General features: G+C 47.1%; 1 protein-coding gene across 1 annotated transcript in view; it reads right to left on the reverse strand.

Moving 5' to 3' along the window:
* FSHR (follicle stimulating hormone receptor) overlaps window positions 1-15,173 on the reverse strand; it is an 88,166-nt gene that overhangs the window by 43,860 nt on the left and 29,133 nt on the right. Inside the window, exon 2 of the mRNA XM_035110488.2 lies at window positions 7,614-7,685. Coding sequence (XP_034966379.2) covers window positions 7,614-7,685 — 72 coding nt within the window. The remainder of the gene's footprint in view (window positions 1-7,613; window positions 7,686-15,173) is intronic.

Genomic DNA, 15,173 nt, shown 5'->3' on the forward strand with positions numbered 1-15,173 from the left:
ACAACACCCATCACCAGAGTCCAACATTTGGAAGACTGCAGGATCCCACTCATCCCCAGTGCTGGTGCTGGTTGGCTCCCATAGAGGTTTTTTTTTTTTTTTTGGAGGGGGCAGGTCATTGGGGACTGCAAAGCAGAGACACAGCTGAGAAGTGAGGAATCCCTGCCCTTGTGGCTCAGACACAAAATCAGAGGACTGGTTCAGCCAGTGGTGTAGTGGTCTGGGGTCAAAAACTGAAGACATAAGGTGTTTCCGTTTCCGTTTCAGTTTCAAGGGAATAGTGTGCATGTTCTGTGATCTGCAATGGAACTCCAAGGAAAACACAACTTAAGTCACTCCGAAATAGGATATTGGTGCACTCCAAATTATTTGCCCATGTGCATGACTAGAAAATCGTAGATCTCTCTGAAAGGCATCAAGTGGAGATCTGCATTGATGGTTGTAATGCATCCCTATTTATAATTATTAGAAGGGGCAGAGCTGAGAGGGGTTGCGGCTGTGGCTATCACAAAGGGCCCCTGAACATCTGAATTTGCCACTACAGCACTGGGTTTAGCCCTTGCTCCCATGGTGTCTGACTGTCCACCACATTGCATTCCTACGCAATCATCATACATAATTCTAGTTACAGGTAGGTAGCCGTGTTGGTCTGAGTCGAAACAAAATAAAAAAATTCCTTCAGTAGCACCTTAAAGCTCATACCAAAATAAAAACTTAGTTGGTCTTTAAGGTGCTACTGAAGGATTTTTTTTTTATTTTGTATCATACATAATAACATCGAAACTAGAAGAGGTGTGTCTTGTTCTAGGGGGTTAAAGCCGATCGGTGCTGCTCTCCTGCCTACTTTCCTCTTCAATTGAATGGTCTGTAAAAAGTAGAAAGATTGTATCCAACTGAGCCATACTCAAGAGACGACCCCTCGAAAGCAACGGATGCAACTGCATTAATTTCAATGGGTCTATTCTGACTAATTTTGGATACAACCCATAATATTTGGCACAACACTAGATTGCAGATACAGCCTTCAAAATTTGAACAATCACCAGAAAGCTTGTTATGGACAAAATGTGCCCATATTTCTTGTTGCTGTGTGTTATCCCTTGCCAGAAACGTAATTGCACTGAACAACACTGACCTTTATATACCTGACATTCCACAAAGGATGTACTTAGGTATCATTTTGATAAACTCAGAGGATTAATGTGCCCTCTCTCCTTCGATATCTTGCAAACTACATCACCGCCAACTTCATCTCCTGCCACTGTATTGCTGAAGAGCAACACTTCCCGTCATGTTCAATACTTAAGTTAATTAAAACAATGTGATTTCATGATCATTATGTAGCTTCCATTGTATGCTGAAAACACTCCTCTTTACCTGGCCTTTGATGCTGAGAGAGACTGATTTTAGGACCCACCCTATTCTTCGGATTGTAAATATTGTACGTTTATATTTCTCTAAGCCACTTTGGGATTTTTCCTCAAGGAAGCGGAGACCATGATCTAAGAATGTATAAGCTCCATTTTTACAGAGCACCGCTCCTGGTCCATTCATTCAAAAAGTTTTCAAACAAGCCAAGTGAAAGCTTTGCTCTTTGATAGCAGCTGTGAGTTATTGGCAGGAATGACAAATGATCAGCTCCATTTTTAAAAATTATTACTTCTTCAAGGAGCTGTAAGGGTATCACAATAGTCAAGGTCTCTCCTACTGATAGGCTTTGGCAAGAGAAAGCGAGCTGCCAGATGTTCCACTTGCAGGCCAGAAGAGGGATGGGAAAAAGGAAACAAACAAGACACCTAAGCAATGCTATTGGACCACTGTGGATTTCAGAAGTCACACACAAGGCCTTGCATTGCCAAGATTTGGCTTCATTACAGCAAAGCCGTGCCAGCTGCGCTCCCACAAAAGACAACAGGCCCCCTTTCTTCCACGGCCAAGTTTTCTTTGGCAGGGTCAGCAATTTTTGCAGGAATCTACTCCGGTGAAACTCGCTAGATGACAGATTAGGCTCCGTGTTGCAATGTCCAGATGATGTAGCAAAGTTTTCTGATTGGTTGAGTCAAATCTCTATTGTAGTCTGGCTGGGTCTGGGGTGTGTGCATGAAAGCAATTTCCATTCTACCCTACATTTGATACAATCAGTACTGCTTTGGCTCATCTTTCGCTGTAACCTACATCATTCGTTTTGCTGTCCGCTATGGCCAAGGCAAATTGAATTGATTATGCAATTCATGACATAATTAATTTCAGCACAATGGACGGGAAATGCCAAAAACATTGCGGAAAACAACATATCTATTTACATAACTTGTGCAGACTAAAATACCTATGATACTGAACACCACTCCTATTCATTTGTATGCTTTCCACTCCTGACTTTGGATGTGCATGAGAATTGCAGCAATTTCTGCTCCTGTTTCCATTTGCGATGGAATCCTCTAACACTCCTGCTCGCAGCCAATGACAATGTGATTGGAGGACACAAACCTGACTGGCGTTTCCCAGAAAAGTTGGAGTGCTAGCCCTACAAGACAAAGACAGAGAGGGGGAACCAGTGGCCCTCCAGATGTTGGAGTACAAACCCTCTCATCCCTAACCATTGGCCATGGTGCCTGACGCTGAAGGGAGCTGATAGCCCAAGCAACAGCAGGAGAACCATGGGTTCCCCATCCTTTAACTAAGGGCATAGCTGTGCACCTGCAATGAGATCATCTTTCTGCCTCCAAGAGACTGGCTATTGAGCAACTAGGAATTAGAAGCAATGTCCTTGTATATCGGGGTGAGGAAAGATAGCCAAATAGATGGTGGAAATGGCACCCAAGGAGCCCAGTCAACTGCTATGGAAGCTGCTAATCTTGCAGCTCAAATATCAGGGCTCTGCAAAAGTGACAGATTTATCAGGTTTGCTGGATGGGTGCTCTCCTTCAAGGAGATCCTAGTAGTAGTAGTAGTAGTAGTAGTAGTAGTAGTAATAATAATAATAATAATAATAATAATAATAATAGTATATTATTTATACCCCGCCCATCTGGCTGGGTTTCCCTAGCCACTCTGGGCGGCTTACAACAGAAAAATGAAATAAAACAATTAAACATTAAAAGCCTCCCTAAACAGGGCTGCCTTCAGATGTCTTCTAAAAATCTGATAGCTGTTTTTCTCTTTAACATCTGATGGGAGGGCGTTTCACAGGACAGGCGCCACCACCGAGAAGGCCCTCTGCCTGGTTCCCTGCAATTTGGCTTCTCGCAACGAGGGAACCGTCAGAAGGCCCTCGGTACTGGACCTCAGTGTCCAGGCAGAACAATGGGGGTGGAGACGCTCCTTCAGGTATACTATATATCCTAGGTTCAAGGTCTGGGCATCTAGCCAGAGGAAAAACCTGGCTGTGTCTCGCACCTCCGGTTCCTGATGGAAGCAGAGCTTACAGCAAAATCTCTGATCAAGAAGAGCAGAAATGAGTTCAACCCCTTGGTTTTGGGCCCTTTGCCCTGGTCTGGGGAAACTGCTCTTAGACCCCCAACTCCCATCAGTCTCAGGCAGCATGGCCAAGGTCCAGGAATGTTGGGAGTTGGACTCCAGCAACATATGGAAGGCAACCAACCGGTTCCCCATTCACATTTCACCCCCTTCCCTGGAGACACCGAGAAAGGGTCAAAATGCCTGGAACGTCAGGTCAAGCCCTGAGACCTGGCAATCTTTCTCCCACCTAAATTTGGAACATCATTTCTCCATCATTTTCCCTACTGCGAAAAGATCAGTTCTTTTTTCCAGGGGTGGGAGAGAGGGGAGCATCTTTACTGCACAAGAGTGCCAAATCCACTTTAATTTGCACCACCTGAATAATCTGGTATGTGACTGAATTCCACCTGCTAAATAGCGACAGTCTGAATGTGCCTCCGATCTGCACCTCGCATACCAATGTGCAGCGGCTTAGTTATTCACAAGCTTTAACCGTATCTGAAAACCCTGTGCAGATCTCGTTACATTTATGCAGATCCGCACCCTGTGGGATGATAGGCTCGAATCTTTTACCAATGCAAAAACTTTTCCCTCTGTGGAAAATATGTTTTTTTCTCTCCCCCTACAAAATTCAGCACAATGACGTTTTTCCATTAAGCTCTCTCTTCAGTCGATAGGCCCTGCAGATGGGTCCTCGGGAGCCTGTTTGAAGTCATCCGTTCCCTTCTCACAGACATGAAATTTTTAATTCACTAAACTTCTGCAGCGAATATACCCATTGTGGGAATTTCTCTCCCCGCTAGCTTCGTGCTAACACAGTGTGCCGCATGTGTATTGAAGTATCTAATTTGTATACTCTAGGAAAAATACATTTTACCACATGGAGGCATCGCATTACTAATAGCCATTTCCTTTAAATAGCCTACCGTTGACTTTAATCTTGGGTTTTTGTGTGTGTGTGATATTGCGGGGCAGGGGGGAGGCAGGTGGAAGAATCTCATACAAGGGGGTCTCCTTTTTTATATGCAAATATATCACTTGATTATATAGTTTGTGCCCCTACATTATCATGAATATTTCCAATGAATGTTTTATGGGTTATATTTTTGATTTGTGAGCCATTTCACATTTCATTGCTGCTTCTCATCTGCAGACGCCACCGATGCTGATTGGTCTCGTTTGCATATTCATCAACCCCCTATTTTCATCGCTGCCGTGCTTTAAACTGTTTCCCCACAGAGTTTCCGCAGCACATCGCTATATTTTCAAATGATAGCCACTTCCCCTGTTTAGCATTGTGTTTCTTCTGCTCTTTCGCTAACAGTGTTTGTCAGTTTTGTCACCAGCTTCCTCCCTCGTCAACACCCCCTCTTTCGCACTTTATACAAGGCAGACATATGGTTTCTGCAGGTAACAAGCGACAATAGAAACAGTTTACAGGTGGGCTCAGCAGTCATCTTCATGCTTCCATGAGCCCTGCTGGGAGCCAAGGGATTTGCAGCAAAAATGAACAAGCCAGTACAGTGGTACCTCTACTTACGAATTTAATGCGTTCCGAACGCACATTCGTAAGTCGTAAAAAAATGTAAGTCGAATCCCATAGGAATGCATTGGGAGGAAAAATGCATAAGTCGAAGCAACCCTATCTAAAAATTCGTAAGTAGAAAAAATCCTATCTAAACCGCATCCAAGATGGCGGACGGAGCTCCGTTCGTAAGTAGAAACATTCGTAAGTAGAGGTACCACTGTATTGGACTGCAAGGGTGACTTGCAGGGTGGAAATGGCAGGAACATAGTAAGCTGCCTTTGGTCCACCTAGTTCAGTGCTGTCTACACTAACTGGCAGTGGCTCTCCAGGATTTCAGACTCTGTCCTCTCTTAGTCTTTCCTGGAGATGCCGGGAATTGAACCTGGGATGTTCTGCATGCAGTGCAGGTACTCTACTACTGAGTTACATTTTGGAATCACAGCTGTCCATGGAGCTACAGGTCAGTTCTTTGTCCAGGGTAGCTGTCTAACATCTCCATCTGGTGGGGCAGAGCCAAGTTCGCCCTCATGGCTGGAAGCGTGGTGGGGTACTCTCCGCAAGAAATAGTGCTGCTTACTCTGAGCTATACATATCTCACTCTTTATTTACATATGTACAAAAACAGTAGACATCATTCAGCCACCTGTAATGTCGGATTCAGATCCAGGAAGTAACTTTTGGCGGCTTTTTCTCCAGCATAAAAGCTTAGGGAGCCCAGGGCCTGCAAGACGGAGCTGTTCCGCCTGGCCTTTGGCCATTTTAAAATGAGGCTGCATTTTAAAGCAATTTTTAAATCTAAATTGCATTTTAATCTGCATTTTAATCAATTGTTTTTCTTTCTTTTACGTTTTATTGTAACTTTATTGATGTCAGCCACCCTGAGCCCAGCTCTCACTGGGGAGGGCAGGGTATAAATAAATTATTATTATTATTATTATTATTATTATTATTATTATTATTATTATTATTATTATTCCCCGCCTCTGTGTTCTATGTTTCAACTCCTGCCTCTCCCTTGCTGGACCTGCGTAGCCCCCCCTCTGTTCCCGAGCTGGTGGAGTGGTGTTGGGGCTCCAGCTCAGCATCAGTGAGCCCCTTCACGCCGTGGTTTCTTCCTGCCACCCCCTCCCCTTCTCCTTCTGCCATTTCCTGTCCTTCTCCTCCCAGCTGTTCCTGCCCAGCCTCCTCCTCCCTCTCTCCCCTCAAGGTGTTGCTGGGCATTGCCATGACAATGGCCCAACCTCCACAACTGAACTTTTTTGTTGTTTAGTCGTGTCCGACTCTTCGTGACCCCACGGACCATAGCACGCCAGGCACTCCTGTCTTGCACTGCCTCCCACAGTTTGGTCAAACTCATGTTCGTAGCTTCGAGAACACTGTCCAACCATCTTGTCCTCTGTCGTCCCCTTCTCCTTGTGCCCTCCATCTTTCCCAACATCAGGGTCTTTTCCAGGGAGTCTTCTCTTCTCATGAGGTGGCCAAAGTATTGGAGCCTCAGCTTCAGGATCTGCCCTTCCAGTGAGCACTCAGGGCTGATTTCCTTCAGAATGGATAGGTTTGATCTTCTTGCAGTCCATGGGACTCTCAAGAGTCTCCTCCAGCACCATAATTCAAAAGCATCAATTCTTCGGCGATCCGCCTTCTTTATGGTCCAGCTCTCACTTCCATACCTCACTACTGGGAAAACCATAGCTTTTACTATACGGAACTATAGTTCCACAACTGAACTAGTATCAGTCTTTGCCAAGGACAAAAGATGTGGCTTGCTAGATCAGGCCAGTGGCCCATCTAGTCCAGCATCCTGGACCAGATGCATATAGGAAACCTGCAAGCAGGCAGGACCTGGGTGCGAGAGCACTCAACCCTCCTGAGGTTTTCAGTAACCAGTTCTAAGTGACCGTCATGCAACGTACGTAAGAGAGGCACGGTGCCAGCAGTGGGGCGGCAATGAGGGGGACAAAATGGGACACGCCACCCCTGAATTAATGGAGGACTGCAGGTTCAGCGCCAGCACATGCTTAAGACAGCTGCCAGTGTATGCATGGCCTGCCCCGGACCCTTCACAATGGACAGTTGGATCGGTGAGTCTCTATTTAAAACTTCCCATTGCAACTACCTTGAGTGCCCAAGAACTGCTAGGTTGGCAGGAGCTGGGACAGGGCAACGGGAGCTCACTCCGTCGTGGGGATTCGAACTTCTGACCTTCTGATCGGCAAGCCCAAGAGGCTCAGTGGTTTAGACCACAGCGCCACCCGCATGAAGAGAACCAGCCCTTAAGTCGCCTTACAAATTCTGCTCTTCTCTTGTGATCTCTTACTCCGTTTGCTTCTTAAGTGCCCACCAATCAACTCCTTATTGGAAAACCTATTTCATAAGGATGCGCAGATGTAATTGTGGCAACGTCGCTTTGGGAGACTGGCTTTGCGAACTCTCCTTCACTCCTCCCCCCCCCCCATCCTTAAGTGAATGAAGAGGAGGCTCCTATGGGAGCGGTGAGCTGATAGCTTAATTAAAGCACAGTGCAGGTCTAGGGAAGAGAGGGGGGGGGGAAACAACCCCAAACCAAAAATAGCCTTATAAATCATTCTATAAACTAAATGTAATGAGTGAATATGGAGGTACATACATTTTTTCAACTTCATCGAGTCCCAAGAAAGCTCCTTTCGGTATGATTCTTATTTTGGTGAGAAAAAATATCCTGAAAACACAAGGGCGGGGGACAAAACATATTTATGTATTAAGCATAGCTTGATAAGTAATTAGTACAGTTCACGTTTTGGACAAAGAGAATTAAAATTCCATGCCAAGACAATGTTAAACTTCATAGGAACACATTTCAATGCCAACTTTCTCACTGAGCGTCTCCACCTCCATCACTCTGCCCGGACACTGAGGTCCAGCACCGAGGGCCTTCTGGCGGTTCCCTCGTTGCGAGAAGCCAAGTTGCAGGGAACTAGGCAGAGGGCCTTCTCGGTGGTGGCGCCTACCCTGTGGAACGCCCTCCCAACAGATGTCCAAAAGGAAAACAACTACCAGACTTTTAGAAGACATCTGAAGGCAGCCCTGTTCAGGGAGGCTTTTAATGTTTAATAGATTATTGTGTTTTATTCTTCTGTTGGAAGCCGCCCAGAGTGGCTGGGGAGACCCGGCCAGATGGGCGGGGTATAAATAAATTATTATTATTATTATTATTATTATTATTATTATTATTATTATTATTATTATTATTATTATCCCCCCTTCCCCCCCCAAATTACTTCAGCATGAGCTTGTATTCTAATAGTTGACTTGTTGATTATATATATATTCTGTCTGTGATTCGCTTATTTTATTCTGTTTCTCTCTCACACACCCCTTATAAAATAAGTGAATCACAGACAGAATATATGGCTGGCAAAACTTGATCCCAGAGTGATGTAGTTGATGTACTTCTAGATGAGCACAAGGGAAGGCCAGGGATGGGAGACAAATTCTCTTCAATTTGCATTTGAAGGCGACTCTGCCTAATCCACTCTCTCCAAAATAATACACAGTATGTGGAATGAAGCACAGCCACCAATCAAAATTTACTTCTTCTTTTTTGAATTTTGCAGAGCACTTCTCCAGTTGACCAATGTGTACGAAACTTCATATGATTTAAAGTGTGCATAGATGTGCCTATATATTGGGGGGAAATAACACCGTATGGATTGTATATTAGGGAAGAGTGCTTTGCAAAAAGGCAAAACTGTATACAAAAATATGTACATTAGGAGCAAGTCACATTAACATGCTGATGGATTTTCACGAGGACTTAATTCTCCGCTCCCGCTTTCCAAACCAATGCATAAAGACCGATGGACAGCTGAAGACTGAAAAAATTATTAAGTGAAATAGATGGATTCCCCTATCCCTGTCCCCAGCACACAGGCATAGCTGCCAAGTTTCCCGTATTCCCCGGGAAACCGCCGTTTTTCCAGCCGTTCCCATCTGAAAAAACAGATTTTTTTTGTTTTTTCCCAGTTTACTTACGGGCTGTGGGAGGCTCCTTCTGCGCATGTCTGGAGTCTCTGGACATGCACAGAAATGATTTCTGGTGCGGCAGCCATTTTGGAACTGGGCGGAGCATGCTCAGAAGCGACTTTTGATGCTGCTCTGCCCAGTTCCAAAATGCCCGCAGCGCGACTTCCGGCACGGCGGCCATTTTGGAACTGGGCAGAGCAGCATAAAAGTCGCTTCTGAGCATGCTCCGCCCAGTTCCAAAATGGCGGCAGCGCTACTTCCGGTCTGCCGGTCCCTTATTTTTCCGGCAGGAACTTGGCAGGTATGCACACAGGACAGGTCCCTTGTCTGAAACCTTGGAGAGCTGCTGCCAGTCAGTGCAGACCTTGCTGAGCTAGATGGGCCAATGGAGTGATTTGCTAGAAGGCAGCTTTTTAGGACAGCTGCGTTTCAGGAAATGCAAATTAGGAAACGTTGTGAGTCTCATGGAGGTGCCATGGAGAGGACGGTTGGATCCATGTGGAACTCAAGGAGCTGGATGTAGATGACACCAGAGAGTGTTCTTGTGGGATGGGAGAAGTGAAGTCAGGACCCCAAGAAGTGTCTAAGCCTGGGGAAGAGGTTAGAAGCCCAAAGAATGGAGATCTGGGTCTAGGGAAGGGACCAAGCAGGTTGGCAGAGGAGTGTTATGCCCCTATGGCACTGGGCACTCTGATCAGACACCTCTTGCTGTGGAGAAACTGCCAGGACCTCCTCCTACCAATGAACAGCCTCTTCAGGAGGAGGAGGCAACCTAAGAGTAAATTCGATGCTGACCTTGCTCCAACCCCACCTGCAAGGACATGGGCATGGAGATGTTAGCGCTGGCGCAAACACACATCACAAGCCCAACCTACTCAAAGAAGTTTCCTTTTGCTTGCCCGGTCCTGAGACTGGCCACTAACTGCTGTGCCCACTCTGTCTTTGAAAAGGAAAAGGCAGGGACCATGGTACTTGTGGGATCAATGTCTTTAGTTTATGGGATCAATGCCTTAGTTTGCACTTAGCCTCTTACATACCTGCTGTGCCTTGACTAGATACCAATCTGATTTGTGCATTAAAGTTTGATGTTGAGTTCTTCGGGCATAGTGAGGGCCAGGACAGGTATGTTCACACAAAAAAGCCAACAAGACTGGATTTCTTCCCCCAGTCTCTATCCATCACCTGAGCTGAGGGAGAAAGATTGTTTTCTGCTGCTCCAGAGAAGCGGACACGGAGCAATGGATTCAAACTTCAAGAAAGAAGATTCCACCTAAACATTAGGAAGAACTTCCTGACAGTAAGAGCTGTTCGGCAGTGGAATTTGCTACCAAGGAGTGTGGTGAAGTCTCCTTCTTTGGAGGTCTTTAAGCAGAGGCTTGACAGGCATATGTCAAGAATGCTTTGATGGTGTTTCCTGCTTGGCAGGGGGTTGGACTGGATGGCCCTTGTGGTCTCTTCCAACTCTATGATTCTATGAGCTGAAGCCTGAATAGGTTGATTCTGCTAACTAAAAATGGCTGCATGATAAAAAAACGGCCTCACACAGGATTGACTCTAGATTCACCTGCCCCCCCCCCCAAATGAGAATTTTCTTCCAAAGCCAGTCATAATACAAAGATTATATCACCATCTAACTACTTTTCACAGTCTGCTACCCCTGAGAAGTGACAGCTAATTGTTTCTTGAATTACTGGAGGGTTTTTTTCTTTTCTTTTCTTGCCTCTGCAGCCTTGCCTGAGAGATGAATCTCCACTTTTTATCTCCTCGGAGCACAGATTTCTTTCGTAATAACAATTTTGAATCAACTTGTCCTTCCAACGTTGTTCCAAAATCACCCTTTTCTCTTTCTTCTCCAGCCCTTACCAAATTAAATCTGCGTGGGCTGGGGACCTGGATCTTGGGCTTGGTGATGCGAGCAATGGCATAACATTGCCGCATTACAGTTCATGCCTGCACTCTCTGAGCCACGTTCTCTAGAATTGGCCTCATGGTAGCCTGGAGAATGATCTCTGATGGCTGCAGTTGTCACTAGCATGTCATATATCCTATAAATACCAGATCGGGGGGATGTATATCAGATCAGTGCATATACTTTAGATATATATATATATATATGTATATATGTATATATATACACACACACACACACACACACACACACACACACCAATCCACACAACTACCGAGGGGCGTAGTGTGAGAAAGGACATGGTAGCCATGGCCCCAGGCACAGATTTTTGAAAGGGCACAAGGGGACACAACCTGGCACCCCCCCATGACAGGTTCCCTCGTTCTGGGAAGGGGGAGAGAGACATCATTTTGAATTTTGGAGTTATCTTTTATTTTTAAGATGCTGAGCCTGTGCTGGACAGACAGCACAATATATTGTGTAGACATGGGCGTAGGCGGGGGGGCAGGAGGGGGCAGTTGCCCCCCCAGAAGCAGGGCCGCTGGCCAGCCTGCCCCGCTGCCCACCGCCACCGCCCGGTGCCGTCTCCCTTCTCCCTTGCTGGCTGTGGGGCGGGTGGAGGGAAAGCCAGCTTTCCCTCCACCCGCCCCGGCGATCGCGGAGGGGGAGGAGGGTATCGGAACAGCCCAATTTCGGGCTAATCCTGGCGCCCCCTCACCCCTGCTGATCGCGGAGGGGGAGGAGGGGGTCTGAGCCGCCCGTTTTCGGGCTGATCCTGCCGCCCCCTCGTCTCTGCCTGTCGAGGAGGGGGAGGAGGGGGTTGGAGCAGCCCGATTTGGGGCTGATCCTGCCGCCCCCTTGCCCCTGCCTGTCGAGGAGGGGGAGGAGGGGGTCAGAGCAGCCCGATTTTGGGCTGATCCTGGTGCCCCCTCGCCCCTGCCGGTTGTGGAGGGGGAGGAGGGGGTCGGAGCAGCCCAATTTCGGGCTGATCCTGGCGCCCCCTTGCCCCTGAACGACCATGGCTTTCCTTGCCCCACTGTGGCCCCTCCCCCCGTGCCTTGGCCCTGCCCCTTGCCCCCTAATTTTGATCCTGGCTACGCCCCTGTGTATAGATCATACATTGGCAACCTCTGGCCCGTGGGCCGTATTCGGCCCATGAAGGCCGTTTATCTGGCCCACGAGCTGCCCACTTGGTAAGTCCCCGCACACTGTGCTAAACAGTCACAGCGTGGCGCGGGGACTCACCGAGCGGCTCCGGAAATGGTGCTTGCACAGATGCGGGAAATCGCGTCTCCGCTGACGCCCCTTGCCGCTCCGCCTGAGTAGGAAGAAACACAAAGCACACTTTGGATCGGCTTGCCGCGCGCTTTGTGCTTCTTCCTACTCAGGCGGGGAGGCGGAGCAGCGAGGGGTGGCAGCGGCGGCCGCTGACGCAGCTATCTGGCCCGCCCCTTGCCTCCGCCCCACCAGGAAGAAGCAAGGGGTGAGGCCAGCAACATTGGGGCCTCCGCGATGGCGGTCGTGCCGCCGCCACGGTAGTAGCAGCCATTGGTGGAGGTGGCGAGAGGGCACCATGCTGCCCCCCACAGAGTGGAGCCCAGGGTGCCCCACCCCCTATTGCAACGCCCCTGTTGCCCCCCTTTGCCTACTGCTTCCTCTTGCACCACTTCCTTCAAACCCCTCCCCCCTCGTGACAAGGCAAACAAGTCTGGAGCTCTAGTCAAGAAGAGAAAAGCAGCTGGGGATGAGGGTTGTAGGAAGAAAAAGCTACGAGCAAGAGAAGGGTTAAGCAATCCCTCCATCCAGCTATTTCTCCGGTGCAAATGGCACCTTCCCCACTAACACTTTGCACTTCCTGGCCGGCAACCTGCATTTCCTGCTGCTAAATCTCTGCTTGACACATTAAGATTATAGTTAATCCTTCCATTTTCTTGTACTGTGAAAGAGAGCGAGAGAGAGAGCGAGAGAGAGAGCGAGAGAGAGAGAGAGCTGCTTGTTACAGGTAACTTTCAGCATCTTGGGGAGTTACGGCAACAGCTGTAAAGAGATGCTCTATCTTTTATTTAAAAAAATAAAAAAGTGCTTTGCTCAAAATGCATGCCGGTCCATCAACTGGTAATAAATATTTATCACGGCGTTCTGCAGCTTTTATTCCTCTTTGTGAAGTAGGCTCTCCTGTTGTTCCAGGAACTCTAATCTAGGCCATTACATGAAAATAGGAATCTTATTTTGAACCATTTTCTCTGACCAAAATCCAACTTACGGATTTGAAGACTGAAGCACACCATCACCCCAGTCCTAGCAAATACACACATTTCTGATGTCTCTCTCGGTGCAGTTCTGCACATCCCCGTGTATGAGACTTGCTTACATTATGACAGGACTGAAAGATCCCAAGCAGAACTCCCCAGTGGCTTAACTTGGTGAGTTTTCCTCTGCTCTTTACATAGAAATTCACTACAAGCTGAGTTATGGGTAGAGCAAAACTTTATTGCTGTTGAGGCCAGGGAACTTGCAGAGATCGCCAGTAACTTTTCCAACTAGACCACACCTCTGGGTTAGCTCTTCAGGAGCTGGCCCTCTGAATCATAGCTGCTTCTCTGAAAGGGCCACAGGTCAGATTTTTAGTTGATAATGCATATTTCTGGATTAGGTGAGTTGTACACATTTCTGCCTTGGGGAATTAATACAAGCAAGCCTTGACATTTTCATGGTTCAGATCATGAAAGACTTCAAAATATTCACCTCCATTTTAGTGCACATTTCCCCCCAACATACACATTTTTTTTTGCAAGCAGTTTTCCCTAACGCGCAGCATTTTCACATGGTATTTTCACAAATCGCTGCATTCTTATGCACCCTTCTCCCTGCTGTGTGCCATTTGGTACACATTACCAAATGTGTACCAAATGCGGGTGGCGCTGTGGGTTACACAGAGCCTAGGGCTTGCCGATCAGAAGGTGGGCAGTTCGAATCCCTGCCACGGGGTGAGCTCCCGTTGCTCAGTCTCAGCTCCTGCCCACCTAGCAGTTCGAAAGCATGTCAAAGTGCAAGTGGATAAATAGGTACCACTACAGCGGGAAGGTAAACGGCGTTTCCGTGTGCTGCTGTGGTTCGCCAGAAGCGGCTTTGTCATGCTGGCCACATGACCCGGAAGCTGTACGCTGGCTCCCTCGGCCAATAACGCGAGATAAGCACCACAACCCCAGAGTCCGTCACAACTGGACCCAATAGTCAGGGGCGCTTTACCTTTACCTTTACTTGCATTGCAAAATCCAGAGAAGTGCTAATTTCAAAGAATAGCTGCGTTTTGATTTGCCCCCAATCCCTGTGCTTCTTACCCAGCGGCACCTGAGCAGATCTACTCTCTCGGTCTTTTCTCCCATGAACACAACATACAAACACACACACCCTGCAGGTGTTTTGCATGCACCTCCCTGAGACTGAGATTCTGCTCCGTAATTGCAGAATCCAGGAAATTGGGCCATTAGTTGTACTAGCGAGCAGCGTCTGATCCATGGCTCATAATGCCACATTTTTGTTTAGGTTGTTGCAAAGCCCTCCTCCAAACTCATTTATCTCAGTCATTTGATAGCTACATGCAGGTAATCAGAAAGCACATGCGTTGTCAAATTATTCCCTTTAGCTTGCCCCAAACGCCAAGCCATGATATTTATCCTGATATTTATCATCTCTTTTAAACATTATAACTTATGTAAAGCACCACAGTAAAGCAGGGTTCCCCCCCTAAAAAATAAAATAAAAATAAAACTCCAGCAAGATACAGTAACTGTAATCCTATGTCACCAGCCTCCGTTCCAAAGCGATAACTGTGAAAGGGTTCTGAAGAACATTTTTTTGCTTTCATCTTGGAAATAATAGTGTGATGTTATCTTTTCCTAAGCCTCTGAAGCAATGTGTGTTTTGTCAGGAGCAGATATTTGCTGAGGAGTTTAATTTCCTAAAAGAAGCCTGTTTGCAATGTGATTAGTTGCGTGCCTTGTACCATCTTGGAGATGCTTCCCTGCCTCTTACAATGGCAGGGGGGACAAAACAGGCATGGAAACAAGGAGGCCAGACAAGGATTGGCTCATCACATCCAACTCTCCCTCAAACATCCGCTTAATCTACAGATTGTGTTATAAAATCAGGAGCAAAGAACCCTTTCCCCCCCATTCTGAGGGCCGCATTCCATTCAGGGCGACTTTTTCAAGGCCACATGCCAGGGGCGAGCAGGGCCTGAGCAGAGCAATGAATGTATTTTTTAACCTTCAC

This window comes from Zootoca vivipara, chromosome 3 (genome assembly GCF_963506605.1).
Source record: "Zootoca vivipara chromosome 3, rZooViv1.1, whole genome shotgun sequence".
Taxonomy (NCBI): Eukaryota; Metazoa; Chordata; class Lepidosauria; order Squamata; family Lacertidae; genus Zootoca; species Zootoca vivipara.